Source organism: Sceloporus occidentalis, unplaced genomic scaffold (genome assembly GCF_023333645.1).
Source record: "Sceloporus occidentalis isolate IW3139 unplaced genomic scaffold, rSceOcc1.0.p SCAF_2, whole genome shotgun sequence".
Classification (NCBI taxonomy): domain Eukaryota; kingdom Metazoa; phylum Chordata; class Lepidosauria; order Squamata; family Phrynosomatidae; genus Sceloporus; species Sceloporus occidentalis.
This window is the reverse complement of record NW_028316982.1, coordinates 186,935,012-186,953,568: the sequence shown is the minus strand read 5'-3', so window position 1 is coordinate 186,953,568 and position 18,557 is coordinate 186,935,012. Positions and strand designations below refer to the sequence as shown.

Genomic DNA, 18,557 nt, shown 5'->3' with positions numbered 1-18,557 from the left:
AACTGCAAAAATATACTAATTTTAAAAAAGGTTCCTGTGAACTCCATGAAGAATGCTGCCTTTGATATCTCTCTATCACTTCCTGTGATGAGGAGGAAGACATTGTGCTTTGGTATTCCTCCCCCCCGCCCCCCGTACTCCATTCATCCTCCCCTGGGCAGTACTCATTCAACTGTGCCTCTGTGCATCAGATGAAGCTGGAGTCTTTTGTCATTACCAGAGAAGGCATTCAGAAGAATTACCTAGCTTTGGATGCTACCCTGAAATGGAGATTTACAAAGAGATATGGAAGGAGGAACTCAGAAAGGTTTTTGGACTACCTATTCCAGAATCCCCAACCAGGATGGACAGTGGCTATGCTGGTTGAGGGATTCTGAGAGCGGTAATCCAAAAAGTAACCTTTCCAAACCTATAGCTGGTGGCTTCTATGAGTGCTGGCAGTTCTTTACAGTCTTATAAAGCAAAGCTAGTATTTGGGAGTATGAAGTTGAATTGTGCTTCCAGTGTGAGTGGGGAGTTAGAAGCATCCTACATGGTCAAATGGTTGCAGGTACTTGCAACAACATTATCCTAGCATCCAGAAAGAGCCTCAGGACTGAAGAAATGGAAGTGGAGATTAGAACTTAATGCCCTCTTACCTGTGAGTGAGTCTCATTGAACTTGGTAGGATTTAGTTATGAGGAGTCATGCATAGGATTGTCCTGTACCCTTATCTCTTCTGCTGTTTCTCCACTACAAATCCTCTTCCCTTGAAGGACCATAGCTTGCTTATAGAGTACATGCTTTACATCCAGAAGGTCTCTGAATCAATAATTGGTATCTTCAAATTGGGTTGGGAATTATTCTTTTATGAAATCCTTGAGAACTATTGCTGATCAATGTAGACAGTTCTGGGATGAAGCTGTGTCTATGAATAACTTTACAGCATAATACACAGTATGCCATGGATTTATTATGAATTTTGTCTTGTCAAGATGGACATCTCTGCACTTTCAAAAAATTATTTGATTCTTCACTAATTAACTTGGCATGGAGCCAGGTTCTAAATTCAGAGTGGACCAGATAAAATGGTGGAAATCAACTAATGCCTAGATGTGGACAGTATCCACTCAGCAGGACAATGTTCTTCATAAATGTATATGGAACTGAAGATGCAAGAGTGATTTGTTTTTCTCAGTTTCCCATCTTATACCCATTTTCTCTCTGCAGTGCAGAAGTTTATGCAAATAGCTGTAACTTATGCCCAAGAGTACTCCACAAGAGGTTTTTTATGCCCCAAAATTGAAATAACTATAATAATTATACTATAATAGTGAATACTTGTTAATTATACAGCATGCACAAATAAAATAAAAGATTGCACCTGGGCACTTTCACCTCTCTCATACACAGAGTCTTTTATTTTTATCACATCTGTGGTGCAAACACAAAACCTTGCTTTCATTTTGGAATGTTTTTTCCTACTCTCAGTTCTGCATAGGAATCAGATTAATAATGGAAAACCTTTAGGATCTGAGGCTGATAAATTACTACAATAAAATGTAAATATGTAGTCTTCTAAACTGTACATTTTGGAAATATTTTGGTTTAAGGATACAATTTTCCCTCTTTACAACTACATACTAACATATTTTTGCCCTAAATTGACTGCCTATGACTCTATTAGTGTATCTGTACCTATGTATAGTCATCTTTGTATATCCATATCATATGTATTTTCTATTTCTGTTTCTTTTCCAGAAGCAGATGTTTCAAGAAAGGAGTGGACGAATGCTTCAAGCCTTGTCTCCAAGGCAAAGCCCCACAAACAGCCCAACACGGGGACGCTCCCCATCACGGTCTCCATCTCCCCCTTCCCCCTGGCTTTTCAGGAAGACGTCACCTCCTTCCTCTCCCAAAGCTGCTTCAGCATCCATCAGCAGCATGAGTGAAGGAGATGAGGATGAGAAGTAAGAAAAAGGGAGAAGTAGTAATCAGAAAAGAATAGGAAAACGCACAACATCCACTCATTTACAAGTGAAGTGAGGAGAAGAAAGAATTTTAAAAGATGCATGAGATATTTCTGAAGAGGAAATAGAAGCATATACAGATACAGAAGCACTGAAGCTCTCAGCTACAGCACAGGTACTTGCTGATAGGGGAGTTGCCAGGTTGACAACACATGATGAAAAGTTATGCAAAAAATAAATAAATATTGCCCAATAATTATGAACACTTTATTGTACTTTTGTGGTTGTTGCTGCTGAACTCACTGAATAGATATCAGAAATCTTGCATTAGAAGATAGACACTGGTTACCTGCTAAAATGTTGGAATTACAAGAATGAAAGCAAAGCACTCTCTGGGGGCAGCAAAAGCTCCCACAGTGCAAATGAAGAAGAGGAAGAGGAAGAGAAAGAGAAAGAAGAAGAAGAAGAAGAAGAAGAAGAAGAAGAAATCACAAAATCAAACCATGCCAGTAGAACTAAAATGCTCTGTCTTTCACACTGGACATACCTTGGATCTGCTAAAGTTTGTTGAATGTTGCTTGTTGAGCAGGCTTTTGTACATATAAACCAGGGTTATTTTAAGGCGAACACAATTTGCTTGATGAACTCTTACTATGTTTTCCTAGTGCCTCCAAAGCTACCTTTTCTTTTCTTGGTTGAGTTTTATTCCAGGTTTTGTTAAGAAAATTGTGCATTCAATATGGTTTCATGTCTTGGAAATTTTGTTCATTCAGCCACAAATCAAGCTAGTCCACATGTAAAGTTTTGTATCCACAGGATGGCTTTTTAACTTGTTTTCATAGATAGACTGGGGGTGGGGGGTGGGAATGTGCAAGCATTTTATCCACAGCACTTACTTGGTTAATCTGAAACTGGTTAAATTTCAAATCTCATAGGATTGTCTGAAATGTTGAGCCATTCTGGAGAAATGTTTCAATTCTGTATATATATATATCGGGTGAGCCATGAATAATCCTATGAAAGCAAAAGGATACTATTAGAATTGGCTCTTCCTCACCAATATTTGAAATAGAACATATTTTACTAGTTAATTTCTCAGTAAATTATCTGTGCAACTACAACTTTCTGCTATTCTGCTTATAAATCTGATAAAAACTGCTTAACTGGATAGAAACACCTCTCTCCATTTTATGTTCTAGAGCAGTGGTTCTTAGCCTTTTCCTCACTAGGGACCTCTTTTAAATATCTTTTGTTGCCACAGACACTCCTCCAGTTTTAAGATTAAAAAAATAACAACAATACTGTTTAAAGTACAATTAGAGCCAGATTAGTGACACTAAAGCCAGGAACACTTCTTTTTCTTTTATTTCTAATAGCTTAGTCATATATATATATATATCTCCATCCATCCATCCATCCATCCATCCATCCATCCATCCATCCATCCATCATTCTAGCTCACAGTGCCTAGTGTGCTCTTCCAAGGGCTCTGAAGTTTGCAAATGAAGAAAACAAATCCTTCACTGGTCCCAATAGCATCCTAAGTTAGCTAACTCCTCACTAAACTTGCAGGAGGCACCACAAATTCAGCTCAGGTTAGCTGCAGTAAAGAACTGTTCTGAGCCAGCTCTTTGGTATGTAGCATGCTTGCCTCCTTAATAATTACTGAGGGCAAAATCCAATGGTTACATCCAACAAGGATACAACCATTAGAAACAATAGGAACTTGGTAAGCCTGGACTTAGGTCAGTGCCATTGAGTCAATGAATCTACTCCAGTTGGCACTAATACTTTGGTTTAGGACTGTGATGACCCTGGGCTCAAAAAACTATGTCACTACCTCAGTAATTGGTTCTGCAACACATCTAAAGGCTGTGTTATAGTTTTTAAAAATATATAATCTGTCCATATTTCTTGTCCTTTGGAAGCGTTTTGCATTATGGAGTGTAATAGCATACATGAGTTGTCAACCAATGGGTGATACACTTTCCGTCACAAGAAAATGAGGAGTTTTTGCCTCATCTTCTGCAGACAAATTCAAGTTGCTTTTGATAATAACAAATTAAGTACCTCTCCACATATACACCATTTTCATTATTAGAGATGTCACAGCCTCTTTGGTAACACACATCTGTTCATTATAGAAAAGCATAATTAAAACGTTCTGCTGTTGATCAAGCATCCACTGTGCTTTAAGCACATTCTTAGATAGTCTATTGTGTGTATTTCACATCAGTACAAAACTCTTTCTATTAGAAATAGATCACAGTGACATCTGCAAAATTTTCATGGATGCAATTAAACAAGAGGAAATATTGTAATTACCTTAGCAGGAAATGCTAAAGTAATTAAAATTTAAGGGAAGAACAAAGCAAAGGAGAAACACCATCACCACATATCTCTCTCTCTCTCTCTCTCTCTCTCTCTCTCTCTCTCTCTCTCTCTCTGTGTATACACACTCTAAAAAAATAGGCCAAGATTCTGCACTGGTTTCATGGAGCATAAAGCCCTGAAAAGCATAGTTCCTTTCCACCATGTCTGCAGCCAACCATTCAGCTCTTGGAACATACTCCCATAGCCATTTAGTGGCTAAAAGGGCACCCAGATTGTTTCAAGCTGTGTTTCTGAAGCAGAAAACATAAAGAGGTTGCTGTTTTCCTGGACCTTTGGTACGTTCTACCCAAAGGCCCAGGAGGAAGATATTTGCTTTGGGCTTCTGGCTGCAGAAAAATAGCTGGCCCCTGCCTGGACATTCTCTGTCCTCCCCTATGAAGTGAACTCCAGCCACTGACAGGTCTGCTGTGTCTACTAAGGGAGTCACTGTGCAAAGGAGATAGTGAATACAGTGCGACCTTGATATCTGCTGGAGTTTGGTTCCAGGACCCCCCATGGATACCAAAATCTGTGGATGCTCAAGTCCCAGTAAATACAATGGCAAAATGTTCCTTATATAAAATGGCAAAATCGAGGTTTCCTTTTTGTGTTCAGTTCTGGGCACCACAATTTAAAAAGGATGTGGAGAAACGAGTGTGTCCAAAGGAGGGCGACCAAAATGGTGAAGGGTCTGGAAACCATGCCCTATGATGAACGACTTAGGGAGCTAGGGATGTTTAGCCTGGAAAAGAGAGGGCTAAGAGGTGATATGATAGCCCTGTTTAAATATTTGAAGGGATGTCATATTGAGGAGGGAGCAAGCTTGTTTTCTGCTGCTCCAGAGACTAGGACCCGGAGCAATGGATGCAAGCTAAAGGTAAAGAGATTCCACCTCAACATTAGGAGGAACTTAACGACAGTAAGGGCTGTTCGACAGTGGAACACACTCCTTCTTCAGAGAGTGATGGAGTCTCTATGATTCTATTATTTTATTTTATTTTCTGAAATATTCTCAATTTGTGGATGCTTGAATCTGTGAATAAACAATCCATGGATATGGAGAGCCAGCTATACACTCATCCCTCCACATTTGTGGCTTTGAGTTCTGCGGATTTGATTATTTATGGATTTTATTAAAATGTTCTTTCTTAGAATCTCTATGTCCTCCAGCGCAACTCTATGGTCAACTTTAACCAAAAACTGCACTGGAGAACCTAGAGATTCCTAGAGAGAACACTCCACTAAGCATTTGTAGCTCCTCCTGGACAATTCTATGGTCAATGTTTGGCAGACATTGACCACAGAGTTGCACTGGAAGACCTAAAGATTCCTATAGAGGTGTTCTCTCAGGTAAAAACATAGTGCTTTGTTATTTGTGGTTTTTCCACTTTCACAGGGGTCCTGTGTCCCTAACCCCAGTGAATGTGGAAGGATGGGTGTACTTCTTTCCACAACAGCCTGAAAACAACATATTTGCACTAACAGAAGTTGACTTAGTGTATGCAACCAATAGGTTTCTAATCTAATCGTGATTGAACCAGCAGCAGAGACATATATACAAAATTTCTGGAAGACAAAAGAGACAAAAGGAATTTCTGTGGCCAGAACACAAAGTCTGATGAACAATACATACAGAGTGTACAGATTTATGTTCAGTCATACATGAAGTGGTTTAAAAAAACCAACCAACCAACCAATAGGCCTTTAAAAATAGTATTAATAAAAAGTTTTCTAGACTCTCTATGTCCTTTAGCTATACATGGAAGTAAGTGATTCAATGAGATACTTACTCACTTTGCTCCCTTTATTCTATGTTTACATTAGGAAAACCATGCATCACTCACACAAAATCTTACTTCTCTGACTAAGAAGAATCTTTATATCACTTTTTTCTATCACAATTTTTCTGTCAATCCACTCTGCTAATTATGAAACCCCACAGTTAACATATTATTTTCATTTTTCTGCAAAAAGTAAACCCAAGACTCCCAACATTTCAAAAAAGCCACTAGAGACTTTCCTGATAAGAGCAGATAACTTATCCATCTCTGCTAGATCAGACATTTTTAACAACCAGTCCTCTTTTGTTGGAATCTTAGTATTTTCCCCTTTTAGCATGTACAACAACCTTGCTATCAAGCCATATATTGTAGTAGTCGTCCATGTTTCTTCTTGATCTGGTTGCCCATTAGCCCCAATAAAAATACCATAGTTCTGGTTCCCTTATTAATTTTAGCTAGTCTTTCTTTAGTTAAAAACCAATGGTATATTGTTTTATTTAAAAATGTACTTGTGATCATAGCACAATGTAAATTTCAAACAACTCAGTCACATTTCCCCACCGTTCCAAAATATTGTGCCCATTTTATCAGGTAATTTTAAGCTGTTCCTCTTCCTTTTCCCATTTTAACAAAAGCTTGTACATTTTACCAATCAACTGCTCATCATTTGTACATAATTGAACTTTAAACTCAGACCGATGTGTCAAAGCAATTACCAGAAAGGCAGCATATGGACACATGTGGAATATCCCAAGCTTCCTTTAATCCAGGCAGCATTTAACATCAGTTCAAATAAAATTTGACTGAAAGTCTCCACATTAAGTGTCCTCCTCCACCACGGAGTGTTACAGCCGGTGCATTGTCAGTTCCAGCCTGAAAGTCAAACCAAGATATTTTAATGGATGTCAAGATTCCTGTTGAATATTGGGCCATTTGGGCAAGTGACAATGTGCAGCTTCACCTTTTTCACTTAAGTGCTGGAACTTAAGTTCTGTGATTTTGTAGATTGGCCATTGCTAATTATCGGGGATGGGAAGCACTTATATAACAATAGCAGCTTCATTTATATACTGCTTCATACTGCCTAAGCTGTAAGCTAATTTTTTAAAATTTATTTTTTATTCGTATCAAAGATAATTAAGGTGGCTTACATATTAAAACTCCATACAAAATTGCAATATCTCCTTCCTTCCTTCCTCTAAAACAGAATTAATGAAATATTAAAATAATCTCAAAATAGAATAATCCAATTAAAACAGACAAGGAGGGATTAGGCACAGGGCAGTCGATGGGGTAAACATATTGGGTGTAAGGCCGGGATTACTATTTGGGGAAGGTCTGTCAGAAGAGATCCATCTTGACAGACATTTTAAAGCCAGCAGGCCATTCCATAGTCTGGGAGTGGCAGAAGAAAAGGCCCTCTGGTCTTTATAGGTTGCAATAATTTCCCCCCAGAGGACCTGAGTGCACGGGGTGGATTGTACGGAAGGAGGCGATCCCGCAAATAGGTTGGACCCAGTCCATGTAGGGCTTTAAAGGTCATAACCAACACCTTGTACTGTGCCCGGAAACCAATAAGCGACCAGTGAAGTGATTTTAAGACCGGTGTGATGTGGTCACTTCTAGATTTTCCCGTGACCAACCTGGCTGTCATATTCTGCACTAACTGAAGTTTCTGGATTAAGCACAAGGGTACCCCATGTAGAGCGCATTGCAGAAGTTGAGTCATGAGGTTACCAGAGCATGTACCACAGTTGCCAGGTCCCCTGGATCCAAGAAAGGACGCAGCTGGCGTAGCTGAAGCTGATAACAAGCACTCCTCACTGTCGCATTTACCTGATTTGTCATCTGGAGCAACGAGTCAAGGAGCACCCCCAAACTGCAAACAACAGTCCTTAGAGAAGAGTGTGATCCCATCTAGGTTTGGAGGTTGTATCACAACACCTGGATTAGGGACCCCTACTGTGAGTACCTCCTTTTTGTCTGGATTCAGCTTTAGTCTGTTTTTCCTCATCCAGTCCATTACTGCTTCAAGACATTCATTGAGAGGAGAGACATCTGAAGTTGAAGCTGAAGACCGAGACATGGAGAAATATATCTGGGTGTCATAACACCCCACCCTATGTCTCCAAATAATCTCTCACAGTGGCTTCATATATATATTGAGTTGCATCGGAGACAGGATGGTGCCTTGAGGGATTCCACAATTAAGCTCTTTTTTTTTGAGGAGAGACTGTACCCGAGCATCACCCTCTGGAATCTGCCTGAGAGGAAGGAACGGAACCACTTCAATGCAGTGCCTCCAATTCCTAACCCTCTCAGGCGATCGAAGAGGGTGTCATGATCTATTGTATCAAAAGCCACTAAGAGGTCTAATAGCACCAACATGGTCACACTACCCCTGACGATGACTAGATGAAGGTCATCAGCTAAGGCAACCATGGCAGTCTCAACTCCATATCCTGTCCTGAAGCTGGTTTGAAATGGACTTTTACAGTGAGCTCCTGAGCCAGTGATTATATCCATTATAATCACAATTGTTTTACATGGGGTAAAAGGCACGGCCCTATTTAGGTGTTGATGCTGAGTCCTCCATTGTAAATAATTTTTCAAATACCAAGAAAGTTTCACTACATAATGTCAATTGTTTGTTATCGACAAATGATGTGGTCTCAAAATTCATTGGAGAATTCGTATGCCATACTGCCCATGGAATCAAGTGGATTTTTGAAAACAAAAGACTCTTGCCAGCTTTATTAAGTCCATTGATCTTTCTGATAAGGACTTCCTTCTTGATTTTTTTTCTCTCCTGAGAGAAACATACAAGCTTTACTCATGTCTAACTAGTACCGATGGTGGATGAGACTTGTTTTTTGGTACATATATATTCTCTATATACTTTGTTATATTTCCACAAAGATCCCAGATTGTGGCATGCATTTTCTCAAGGTGTTGTTGTTGTGAAGTTCTGTGGAGGGATATCTATGCAAGCAGAAGAAGTACCTTTTTGGATTATTAAGAAATTCAAAATTTATCTCATGGACTTTGAAATGGTTTGTTCCCAGTGCCACATGGCCAGAAGCAGGAGGACCCTTCTTGCACAGATATTCCTTCACAGAACAACACAACAACAGAGCCTTGAGAAAATGAAGGCCTGTGACTAACATAATCATTTTATATATTTTTTCTCTTGTATGTTTTTAAACACTTTTGCTTGATGAAGAAGCCAGTGGAGCTTCAAAAGTTTGCATTATATAACAACAACAACAACAACAAATTTTATTTATTTACTGCCTTTCCAAAGGAAAGCTTTGTGCATTTTGATTGGTGAATAAAGTTATCAATGTTTTTGTATTTTAGATGTTATTGTACTTATGTAGTGCTTTTTATTTTAATTAGAAGCAGTACAACATCATCATCAATAAAAATGTTATGGAAATATTTTCTCATCTGCAATTTCTGTTGGCAGTACAGAGATGTTTCTAAATACATGAAAAGTCCTAATTTGCATTGCAATCAGAGGCAAGTAATGCCCAAGTTAAAATATGGCAACTTTATTCAGCTTTTGGCCTGAAGCCATCATTTCCTTTAAATTGCAGTGCAGAGCATTCCTTTCAGTCCGGATGGAAGAGTCTGATTCAGGTGTTGGTGTATCGTCAAACCATCTATCACAGACACTGTCCCTTGAACCACACAATTTCTAATTAAGTAATGACTTCCAGTGGCTGAACTGCAATGCGTTCTGAAATTAATGTGTTGCAATGTGAACTGGAAAATAATTTCAAGAACAAAGATGTGACCTGCTGGAACAAAATTTTATATTGACAGATTAATATTTTCTTTTAATGCCTTGTGTTCTGAAGAACAGACACACTTAGGCCAGCATGCTGCTAGTGTGATACACAAGCATAATTCCATTTTATGCTTGCATATGTATTTTGGGAGGTCATTCAGAGACTGGTATTCCCTTCATCCCACTATACCCACCAAAGCTCCTCCACCCGACTCACTGTGTCACTCCAGTAGCTCTCCCCTAGTCATTCTGTTGCATGTGAGACATGTCTGGTGGTGGCACCATGGGACTGTAGATTGATTATATCATCCACTGAGATCTCCAAAGGGCCATAACAGATCTTGATAGATGTCCTTGCCCTTCTTCTGGGCAGGGGCATAGGCGGACCCTTCACAAATCCCCCCTGCTCTTCACCAGTGATGGAATAACCATTGGTAAGATGCTACCAAATCAGCTAAGTGAAACCTGGGGCTGGTGATAGAGTTCCATGTGGTGAATTGTTATGTGATGTTCAGTTGTGTAGGAGCAAAGTCTTAGATATATAAGGATGAACATAATCAAGTTGTTACAGTGTTTTGAGGACATCCTTTCCAGGTTGGCTGTTGCAAACTATCAATGATGATTCATTGTTGTATCATCAACACATCAGCAAGAACTACTTAAGGCAGAAATTCTTCTGAAAGCTGTAAATCTAATTCCCGCTTTCAGTGTGTGCAATACAAAGAAAGCCAATGTTGTGTAGTGGTTAGAGTGGGGGACTAGGACTCTGGGGACAAGTTTTTAATCCCTACTCCACCACAGAAACACGCTGGTTGATCTTGGGCAAATCATAGTCTCTCAGCCTCAGAGGAAGGCAATGGAAAAAACTCCTTTGAGTAAGTCTTGCTGAGAAAACCCTAGAATAGTGTTGGCATAAGAATGGACTCGCAGGTACATAAAACAACAACAACCCATCAATGCCCATAAACATGGATGGAGGAGGCAGTGAAACAGTTTGGGACCATTTTGCTCCTTGAAGGGAAGGGGAAAGAAAGAATTGGGGAGGAGAAAAGCAGCTGCAGTTTATTGGAAGTGCAAGAATACTTCAAGAATTTCTTGCAGAATAGCAGGGTCTAGGGGAGTATTCATCTCCACTATGTTCTACTTGTATATTTATCAATAAAATAACTCTTGTGAAGAATCTCTAGTCACATAACACAGTGAAACAAAACCCTATCAAGTGTTACCCCTGGATCAAAATTTTCACTGCTGTGTATTATTTTGTTTCCCCGTTGTGACTTACCCATTTGTTCTATTGCCTGACAGTTGTCACATACTGGGATCTTTAGCATTGTTTGCATAGTTAATTTTAAAGCCAATGTACATGTGTTTCACATTTATCACAATTTCATGCCAAAGCACACTTCGCTTTTTAAATTTATTTTGTAATTATGAAAATATTAGCACATAGTCCCTACTCTCCTTTCCCAAATTTTCAATGTAATTTTAATATTATATATGAAGTTACGTACTGCTGTGTTCTAACTGCCAGTGAAATTCAGTACTCACGGGATTTGTAAAGAAAAGAGCAGCTGAAAAGAGGAGCTTTAAAGCTCTCTGTCTAATAGCAGGAAAATATTTAAAGTCAGTGAGGCCAATGATGGTGGGAACTATAGGCCAATCAGAGCAAGAAGGCAACATGATCTGTGCTCCTCTCTTAAATGCACTTCCACTGTGTTGGTCTTTTACAAGTTAGGCATACCCTGAAGGCACCAGATCCCATTTGATCATGGAAGCTAAGCAGAGTCAACCCTGGTAAGTATTTGGATGGGAGACCATCAATGAATACCAGGTGCTGGAGGCTATATTTCAGAGGAAGGAATTGGCAAACTACCTCCGAATATTCCTTGCCTAAGGAAATCCTATGAAATGTACAGGGTTTTTCCATAAGTAGACAATTTCAAGGCAAATGCACACAAAAATACACATGCACATACACTTCTACTTGTTTTAATGACTGGGCCACAAGAACTTTATCTTGCACCATCTCCTATACAATTTATCCAGTTGGTCATCCATATCCATGGATTATTTATCCGCAGATTCAAAAAGCAAACTTTTATTTTGCCATTTTATAGACATTTTACTATGCCGTTTAATGGTGCTTGAGCCTCCACAAATTTTGGCATCCATGGTAGGTGCTGAAACCAAACCCCAGTGGACACAAAGGGCCCACTACATAATCTATGTTTTTTCTGTTTTGTTTTTCCATTCCAGATCACATTAACTAAAGTCAAATTGTAGACTAATATTATATTAGTCAGTAAATGGGTTGAGAGTGGAAGTGTCTGCCCATGCATATCCCAGTGTTTCTGCACTCATTGTTTATCATTCACTCTAGATACTAGGATAGGAAGCTGCCAAGCATTTTGTAGAAAGCCATACTGAGTCCAAAATTTTTGAGAAGCCAGTAAATTCCTGTCTATTCTAGACTTAGAAAAGATGTTGTGGCTTGTAGCAATATCTTGTTTCTGAGGTTCCCTGTGTGCCACTGTGACCACAGATGCATCCTTTGACACTTGGCGGATGGACTGCCTCTCCTTTTTGAATTTATAAATAAAATTATTTATTGTACTGTATTTAACAGTGAGGTGATAAGAAAGGCTATACACTGTCAATTTTATTTCTCAAAATGCCTCTGAGCACCATGTGGCATTCTCAGATAATAAATGTCATTGAAAGGGAGAACTAGAACTCAATGATTTCTTTTGAAACATGCCCACTTGCCCGGGAAAAGAAAAGATAAGCAGGTGAGGCTGGAGCATGTGAATGGTGGAACAGTGGTTAAATGCCTGTATTGCAGCCACTCACTCACAAACCATAAGGTTGCAAGTTCAATCCCAGCCAAGGAGGCTCAAGCTCGACTCAGGCTTACATCCTTTTGAGGTCGCTAAAATGAGTACCCAGATTGTTGGGGGCAATTAGCTTACACTTTGTAAACTGCTTAGGGAGTGCTTAAGTGCACTAATAAGCGGTATAGAAATGTACTTGCTATTGCTATTGCTATTCTTATCCTTTCTTTTAGTCTTGCCTGTATGCTTTGTTGGAATTAGGTGCACCATAATTCACCTGACCATTGCTAGCCATTTTGTGACAGCAGCCACTACATTCTCAGATTTCCAAATATGCCCCCCCAGCTCATTAAGAATTGAGCTGAGCATTAACATATATGTCAGGATTTGAGACAAACTGAATCTCAAAGGTAATAGCTTTCTGTCTTCCTAATGGAATGTAAAGTTTATTTCTTGTACTGAGTCTCCCACTACCCCATGGCCAGAAGGAGGAGGGGTCCACCTACATGAATACCCTTCCACATCATTTGAACAACTACCACAACATCTTGACCAAATGCAAGGCTTTGACTAACGTTGCCTCTTTCTTTCTTTCTTTCTTTCTTTCTCTCTCTCTCTCTCTCTCTCTCCCTCTCTCTCTTCTGTATGATTTTAACACCTTTGTCTGATGAAGAATCCAGTGGAACTTTGAAAGCTTGCAACATGTATAATGTTCAATATGGTTGGCGCAAACCAACTTCTTTGGTTGGTTATATGGGTTTTGGAAGATACCATATTTTGCTTGTCACATAGACAGTGGCATAAAAGATAGTACAGAGTAATAAAAGAATATGATCCAATTCTTATTGTCTATATCAATATCCTTTGGCCCCATACTATTGCTGCTTTGTTACATTTGTATTATATTCAAATGTACTTGAGTAATATCTAAAAAAGCAACAGCCCTGTTACAAGTTGAAAGGCAGCAGTTTGTCCTGAGTGAGCTCCATGACTAAATCTCACGGTGGATTGTAAAGTTGTTTTTGCTATGCCCTACTAAATTAGCCCACTTCACCTCACAGTAATCACAGGGCCATTAATTTCCCATGCAAGGAAAGTGATGCTCAAAATTCTGCAACAAAGGGTCTTACCACATACAAAGCAAGAAATGCCAGATTCCAAGTGGGGTTCAGGAAAGGAAGAGACATTAGGGATCATATAGCAAACATAAGCTAGATAATGGAACATACAGTGCGCCTGTTCCATACACGGGCGCACCATACATGGCTTCTGATTTACGCAGAAGCCGCACGACAATTAAATGAATGGTGCGTGCGCCCACACGTGCCACCCCACCGCAAGCACGAGCCCCATTATGTTGAAGCACACGCGTTATTCGCCTTACGCGAGGGGGGGTCCGGAACAGATCCCCTGCATATGGCAAGGCTCCACTGTACTAAGGAATTTCAAAATAACTTCAAACTGTTGTTTATTGACACTAGCAAAGAATTTTATTGTATAGATCAGGAGTTCCCAAGATTTTTGACTCTCAGAGCCCTAAGGGCTCCACGGAGCACAGGTTGGGAACTGCTGGTATAGATCATGAAAAACTATGGATTGCTCTTTAAAAAATGAGTGTGCCACAATGTTTGATAGTCCTTGGAACAAGAGGCTACTGTTAGGTCAGTATATGGAGAACCAGAACGGTTTCCAGTTGAAAATGGGGCATTCTACCATTGTATGTATTTAACCGGTATATCAAAAACATAGAAATAGTTCAAGATTTTCCTTCCTCGGGCTCAGTCCTCACTCAGAATAGAAACTGCAGCTAAGAAATTGGAAGACTTGGAAGTTAGGATGGTCCCCGCCATAGTATTCCCTATTTCTATGTGTTGTTGTGAAAGCTGGACAGTGAAAAACTTGATAGAAAGAATATGAACTCATTTGAGATGTGGTGCTAGAGAAGAGTGCTGAGAATACCGTGGACTGTTAAAAAAACGCCACCACCAAAACACCCAATAAATTAGTCCTAGAGCAAATTAGGCCTGAATTCTCCCTAGGATCAAAGATGACTAAACTGAGGTTGTCGTACTTTGGCCATATCATAAGAAGAAAGGACTTACTAGAAAAGATATACCGTAATCCTTGGTAAAGTTGAGGGCAATAGGAAAAGAGGAAGATGTATACCAAATAGATGGATTCAATCAGAGAAGCCATGATTATGAATCTGTAAGAACGAAGTAGGCAGTTGAAGATAGAGTGACTTGGAGGTCTCTCATTCATAGGGCCATCATAGGTCAAAGTCAACTGAAGACAGTTAACAACAAAAACCCTCACTGTTTGTCTTTGCATCTCACGTGTAAAATCACTATTCTTAAAAGAACAGAAAGAGAATCAAATATTTAATATATGAATATTGCAAACTCTTGTAGTGCAAATTAAGGGAGGGGGAACCTTCTGTCGGTTTTATATTAATCTCTAAATCACATTTCACAAATTCTTTCATTAAAAAGTCAATGTAACAAATTAAATGTGAGCAATAAAAGCTATCATCCACTTGTGAAATGTAGATTCATTAGCATCTGCTTCCTGTCACTGAAGGGTTGATTGTTTTGAAAACCAACAACAGAAATAAGTTTAGTTGTGCTGTTTTCTATGCACAATATTTGCCTGAGGCTACCCTACAGCCCATAATATGCAAGATGACAAAGAATAGACAAGCCTTTAAAAGTATTCTATGATTTTAAGAATGTTTGCTGTTCTCAGAATTACAAGTCAAGGAGTTCAGTTTTTTCAGGCATTTCAGCAATTGGAGCAGTGCAATTTACGATTAAGTAAGTGAAGTGTCAACAAAATCCTATTTATGCAAATCAGCAACCAATGCGATCCGATACTTATTTTAAGATGTAAAGCTATTCATCATTACTTAGGTGATTTATGCTGAGTTGACTTTTCTGATTTGGCTGTCTGAAGGGCTTCAGGTGTGCATAATATTAATGAGAACAGAACCAACAAGGAGAGTATTTTTTTAATATTCATACTGTACATGCAGATAAATAAAGAACAGCTAAAAAGAGAGATTTCTTGCATAAGGATGATCATTACCCTAATCAGGCTCTTTGTAAGTCAAACGGATGCAAATCAATTTTTGCCCGAAGTAGTTAATGCAGAGAAGTACCAACTAAGGTTTTAAAAAACCACTTGTATCATGAAACACTATAGGACAAAGTGCAATGCGTAGATTGCATACCTTTGTGTTTTTTCATTGCTGCCCATGCAGCCTACCTGTATCAAGCAAATATGAAATAGATTTTACGTTATTTGCTTGTGCTATTACCTATCTAAATCATCTAACACCTGAAAACTACCATAATAGTACTGTAGAAATGGGTATTATACAGGCATTGATACCCATTTTGATATAAAAAGCAGTATGCTGGAACTGTCAAATGTGGCTAATGTTGCTGTCGAATGAGCCTGAATCCCTTCCAGAACAGGGACCAAACTACACCTGTAAGCCCACTCAGTACAAAGACTCAACCACCTAGACAGAGTGGCTCCCAACCCTTTCTTTAGTCCTAAAACAACACAAACAAATAGTTTGACTTATAAAAGGAAGCTATAATTTTTTGATAAAATTTGCATAAATTTGAATAAAAAATGTCCTATCCAAATAAAATTTTAGATCTCTATGCACATCCAACTTGTGCCACTCAGAGACCCTACACACAAGTAATAGCTACTAACAATAAGACCTTCCACATCAGAAATGTGAGATCCACTGACTACAGTGGTTCAAAAGAGATCATTATTAATAATGCCTGTAACACCAGATGAAGATCCCAAGTGGAAAAGTGGTGAACAGTAGGAAGATGTAACAATGAAACTCCCCTCAAAAAACTCTGAACATAGGGATAAGATACAAGCACCTTCCCTCTCTTTTCTTTCAAAATAGACCATAAAGCAGACACATGCTGCTTCAGCATATTTGCTTCAGAGTATTTATCCAAACCAGGCAGTTAAAATATTAGTAGTGACCCCACCATAGCAGACTGTGGAATCGCAGCCTTACGTTAACTCCATCTATAAAAAAGGGCGCCAAGTAGTCCAATAAAAATGCTTTACTAGCTAACAAAATGATCTTGATGACATCGTCGTGATACCCTTCAGCCTATTTTTTTCCAGCTGAACCTCCAAGTGCATAACTGTAACCAACCTGGATTTGGATGAAGTATCCCTTTTTGACTTGACAAGTCTGGTCCCAGAGAGAACAGCTACTTTCCCATTATCAGTAAGTTGGCCATACTCTGCAAAGTAATCAAGAATCAATTTCTCCCTTTCCACTCAAACTTTCCTCAGTACCCTTGTGAGCAAGGATATCAATGGAAAGGTGTAACACAGCCTCTTCAGCCATGCAATAGACAGAGCGTTGAAAGCCAGCCCCCCCCCCCCCCCCGGTCCAAAACCTTAACACAAACCTGAGAAGCTGGTTGTTTTCTGGTGAAGCAAATAGGTCTTTTCAAGAGATGCCAAATCTTTGACTCACTCTGTGAAAAACAAGATAATTGAGACTCCATTCTCCTGGATTCACACTTTCTCTGCTCAACTAACCCTGTACACACACTGCTTTCAGTGAACTGAGGTGTCACACTCCCCAATATAAAAGTAGTGTTGCCTCTTTCATCTGGGACCAAAATCGAATTTATGTAGGCATTTACCAATATGTTATCCATCTTGACCAACTGCCCTATAACACTGGAGCAGAGCTCAACGGTGCCAGACAGACTGTCCACAGCTTTAACTAATTGATATTGCAGTCACTCTCTATCAAAGACTAAGGATCCTGAACCAAATGTCCCTTGCAGTGAGCCTCCCAACCACTGAAGCTGGTGTCTGCAGTAACATTATTCTCCTGGGCTTCTGAATGGACATCCCTATTCAGACCCTGGACAGCCACCAATTCAAGGATATCCTCAACTTTGGGGGAAAGGGGGTTGCCCACTGCTGCTTCTCTACTATGTCATTCTGGTAAGGCAGGAGATACCATTGTAGATCTCTCAGGTAAAACCTGGCCCATGGAAGACAAGTTCTACATGCCACCAAGAGTAGCAACAACCTGGCTAGTCAAGTTCATTAATGGGCAACAAACTGCCTCTCTGAGTACAGCCTATAACTTCTTCCTCCTGTCTGGTGGAAGAAATACTATGTACCCTAGGTATCTATGATACTCCCCAGATATTGTAGCCTCTCAACAGTTTGTTTCTCTGTTAACCACAAAACTATGACACTGCAAGCAATCTGCATATTCTCCTTGGAAAGGAAGGTGAGCAAATCAACAGTTCAGGAATGGAAACATATGCAGTCTGCACTCTCTAACATGCATGACTAGTGCAACCAAAACTTTAGTGAACACCCAAGAAGAGGCAGACAGGCCAAACTGGAGGGCTCAGTACTGATAATGGGCATCCAGGTAAGCAGATATGCGTAAATATACCTTGAGAGGTTGGAAAAAGCCAGATAATCCCAGTAATGAATATCTCCAGGATCATATGCAAAGTTTGCATATGAAACTTCTGTTTTTTGACAAACCAATAGATATCTTAGATTTCAAATTGGACACCAATCCTCATTTGGGGGAAGGGGCCATTAAAAAAAGAATGGAATACAATTCTGTGACCTCTCTGGTTAGGAGGAACAGGTTCTATGGCCCTGCTCTGCACCAGATGAGTAATGGCTCAAATCATGCGTTGATGATGTTGGGCATTGGCTGGCACATGAGACTGAAGAAAGCACTTCAGGGAAATGCAAAGAAAATCTGTGGTGTATCCCTCCACTACCATCCTGCACTCCC

General features: G+C 39.5%; 2 protein-coding genes across 6 annotated transcripts in view; one reads left to right on the top strand and one right to left on the bottom strand.

Annotated features, from left to right (window-relative positions):
* Positions 1 to 2,797, top strand: part of PCYT1B (phosphate cytidylyltransferase 1B, choline) — a 42,355-nt gene extending 39,558 nt beyond the window's left edge. For all 3 annotated transcript variants that reach the window (XM_089511786.1, XM_089511787.1, XM_089511785.1), the window contains one exon: positions 1,741 to 2,797. In XM_089511786.1, coding sequence (XP_089367912.1) covers positions 1,741 to 1,953 — 213 coding nt within the window. In that variant the 3' untranslated portion in view covers positions 1,954 to 2,797. The remainder of the gene's footprint in view (positions 1 to 1,740) is intronic.
* Positions 1 to 18,557, bottom strand: part of LOC149319469 (pyruvate dehydrogenase (acetyl-transferring) kinase isozyme 3, mitochondrial) — an 89,008-nt gene that overhangs the window by 7,716 nt on the left and 62,735 nt on the right. The window contains exon 11 of one of the 3 annotated variants that reach the window (XR_016280200.1): positions 2,846 to 2,963. Coding sequence is in view for 1 of the 3 variants with exons in the window: in XM_089511782.1 (XP_089367908.1) it covers positions 6,887 to 6,976 (90 nt within the window). In the remaining 2 variants the exon portion in view is untranslated. Of the gene's footprint in view, positions 1 to 2,727; positions 2,964 to 6,878; positions 6,977 to 18,557 lie in introns of those variants that run through there. The other 2 variants (XR_016280199.1, XM_089511782.1) reach the window with 2 other exon arrangements.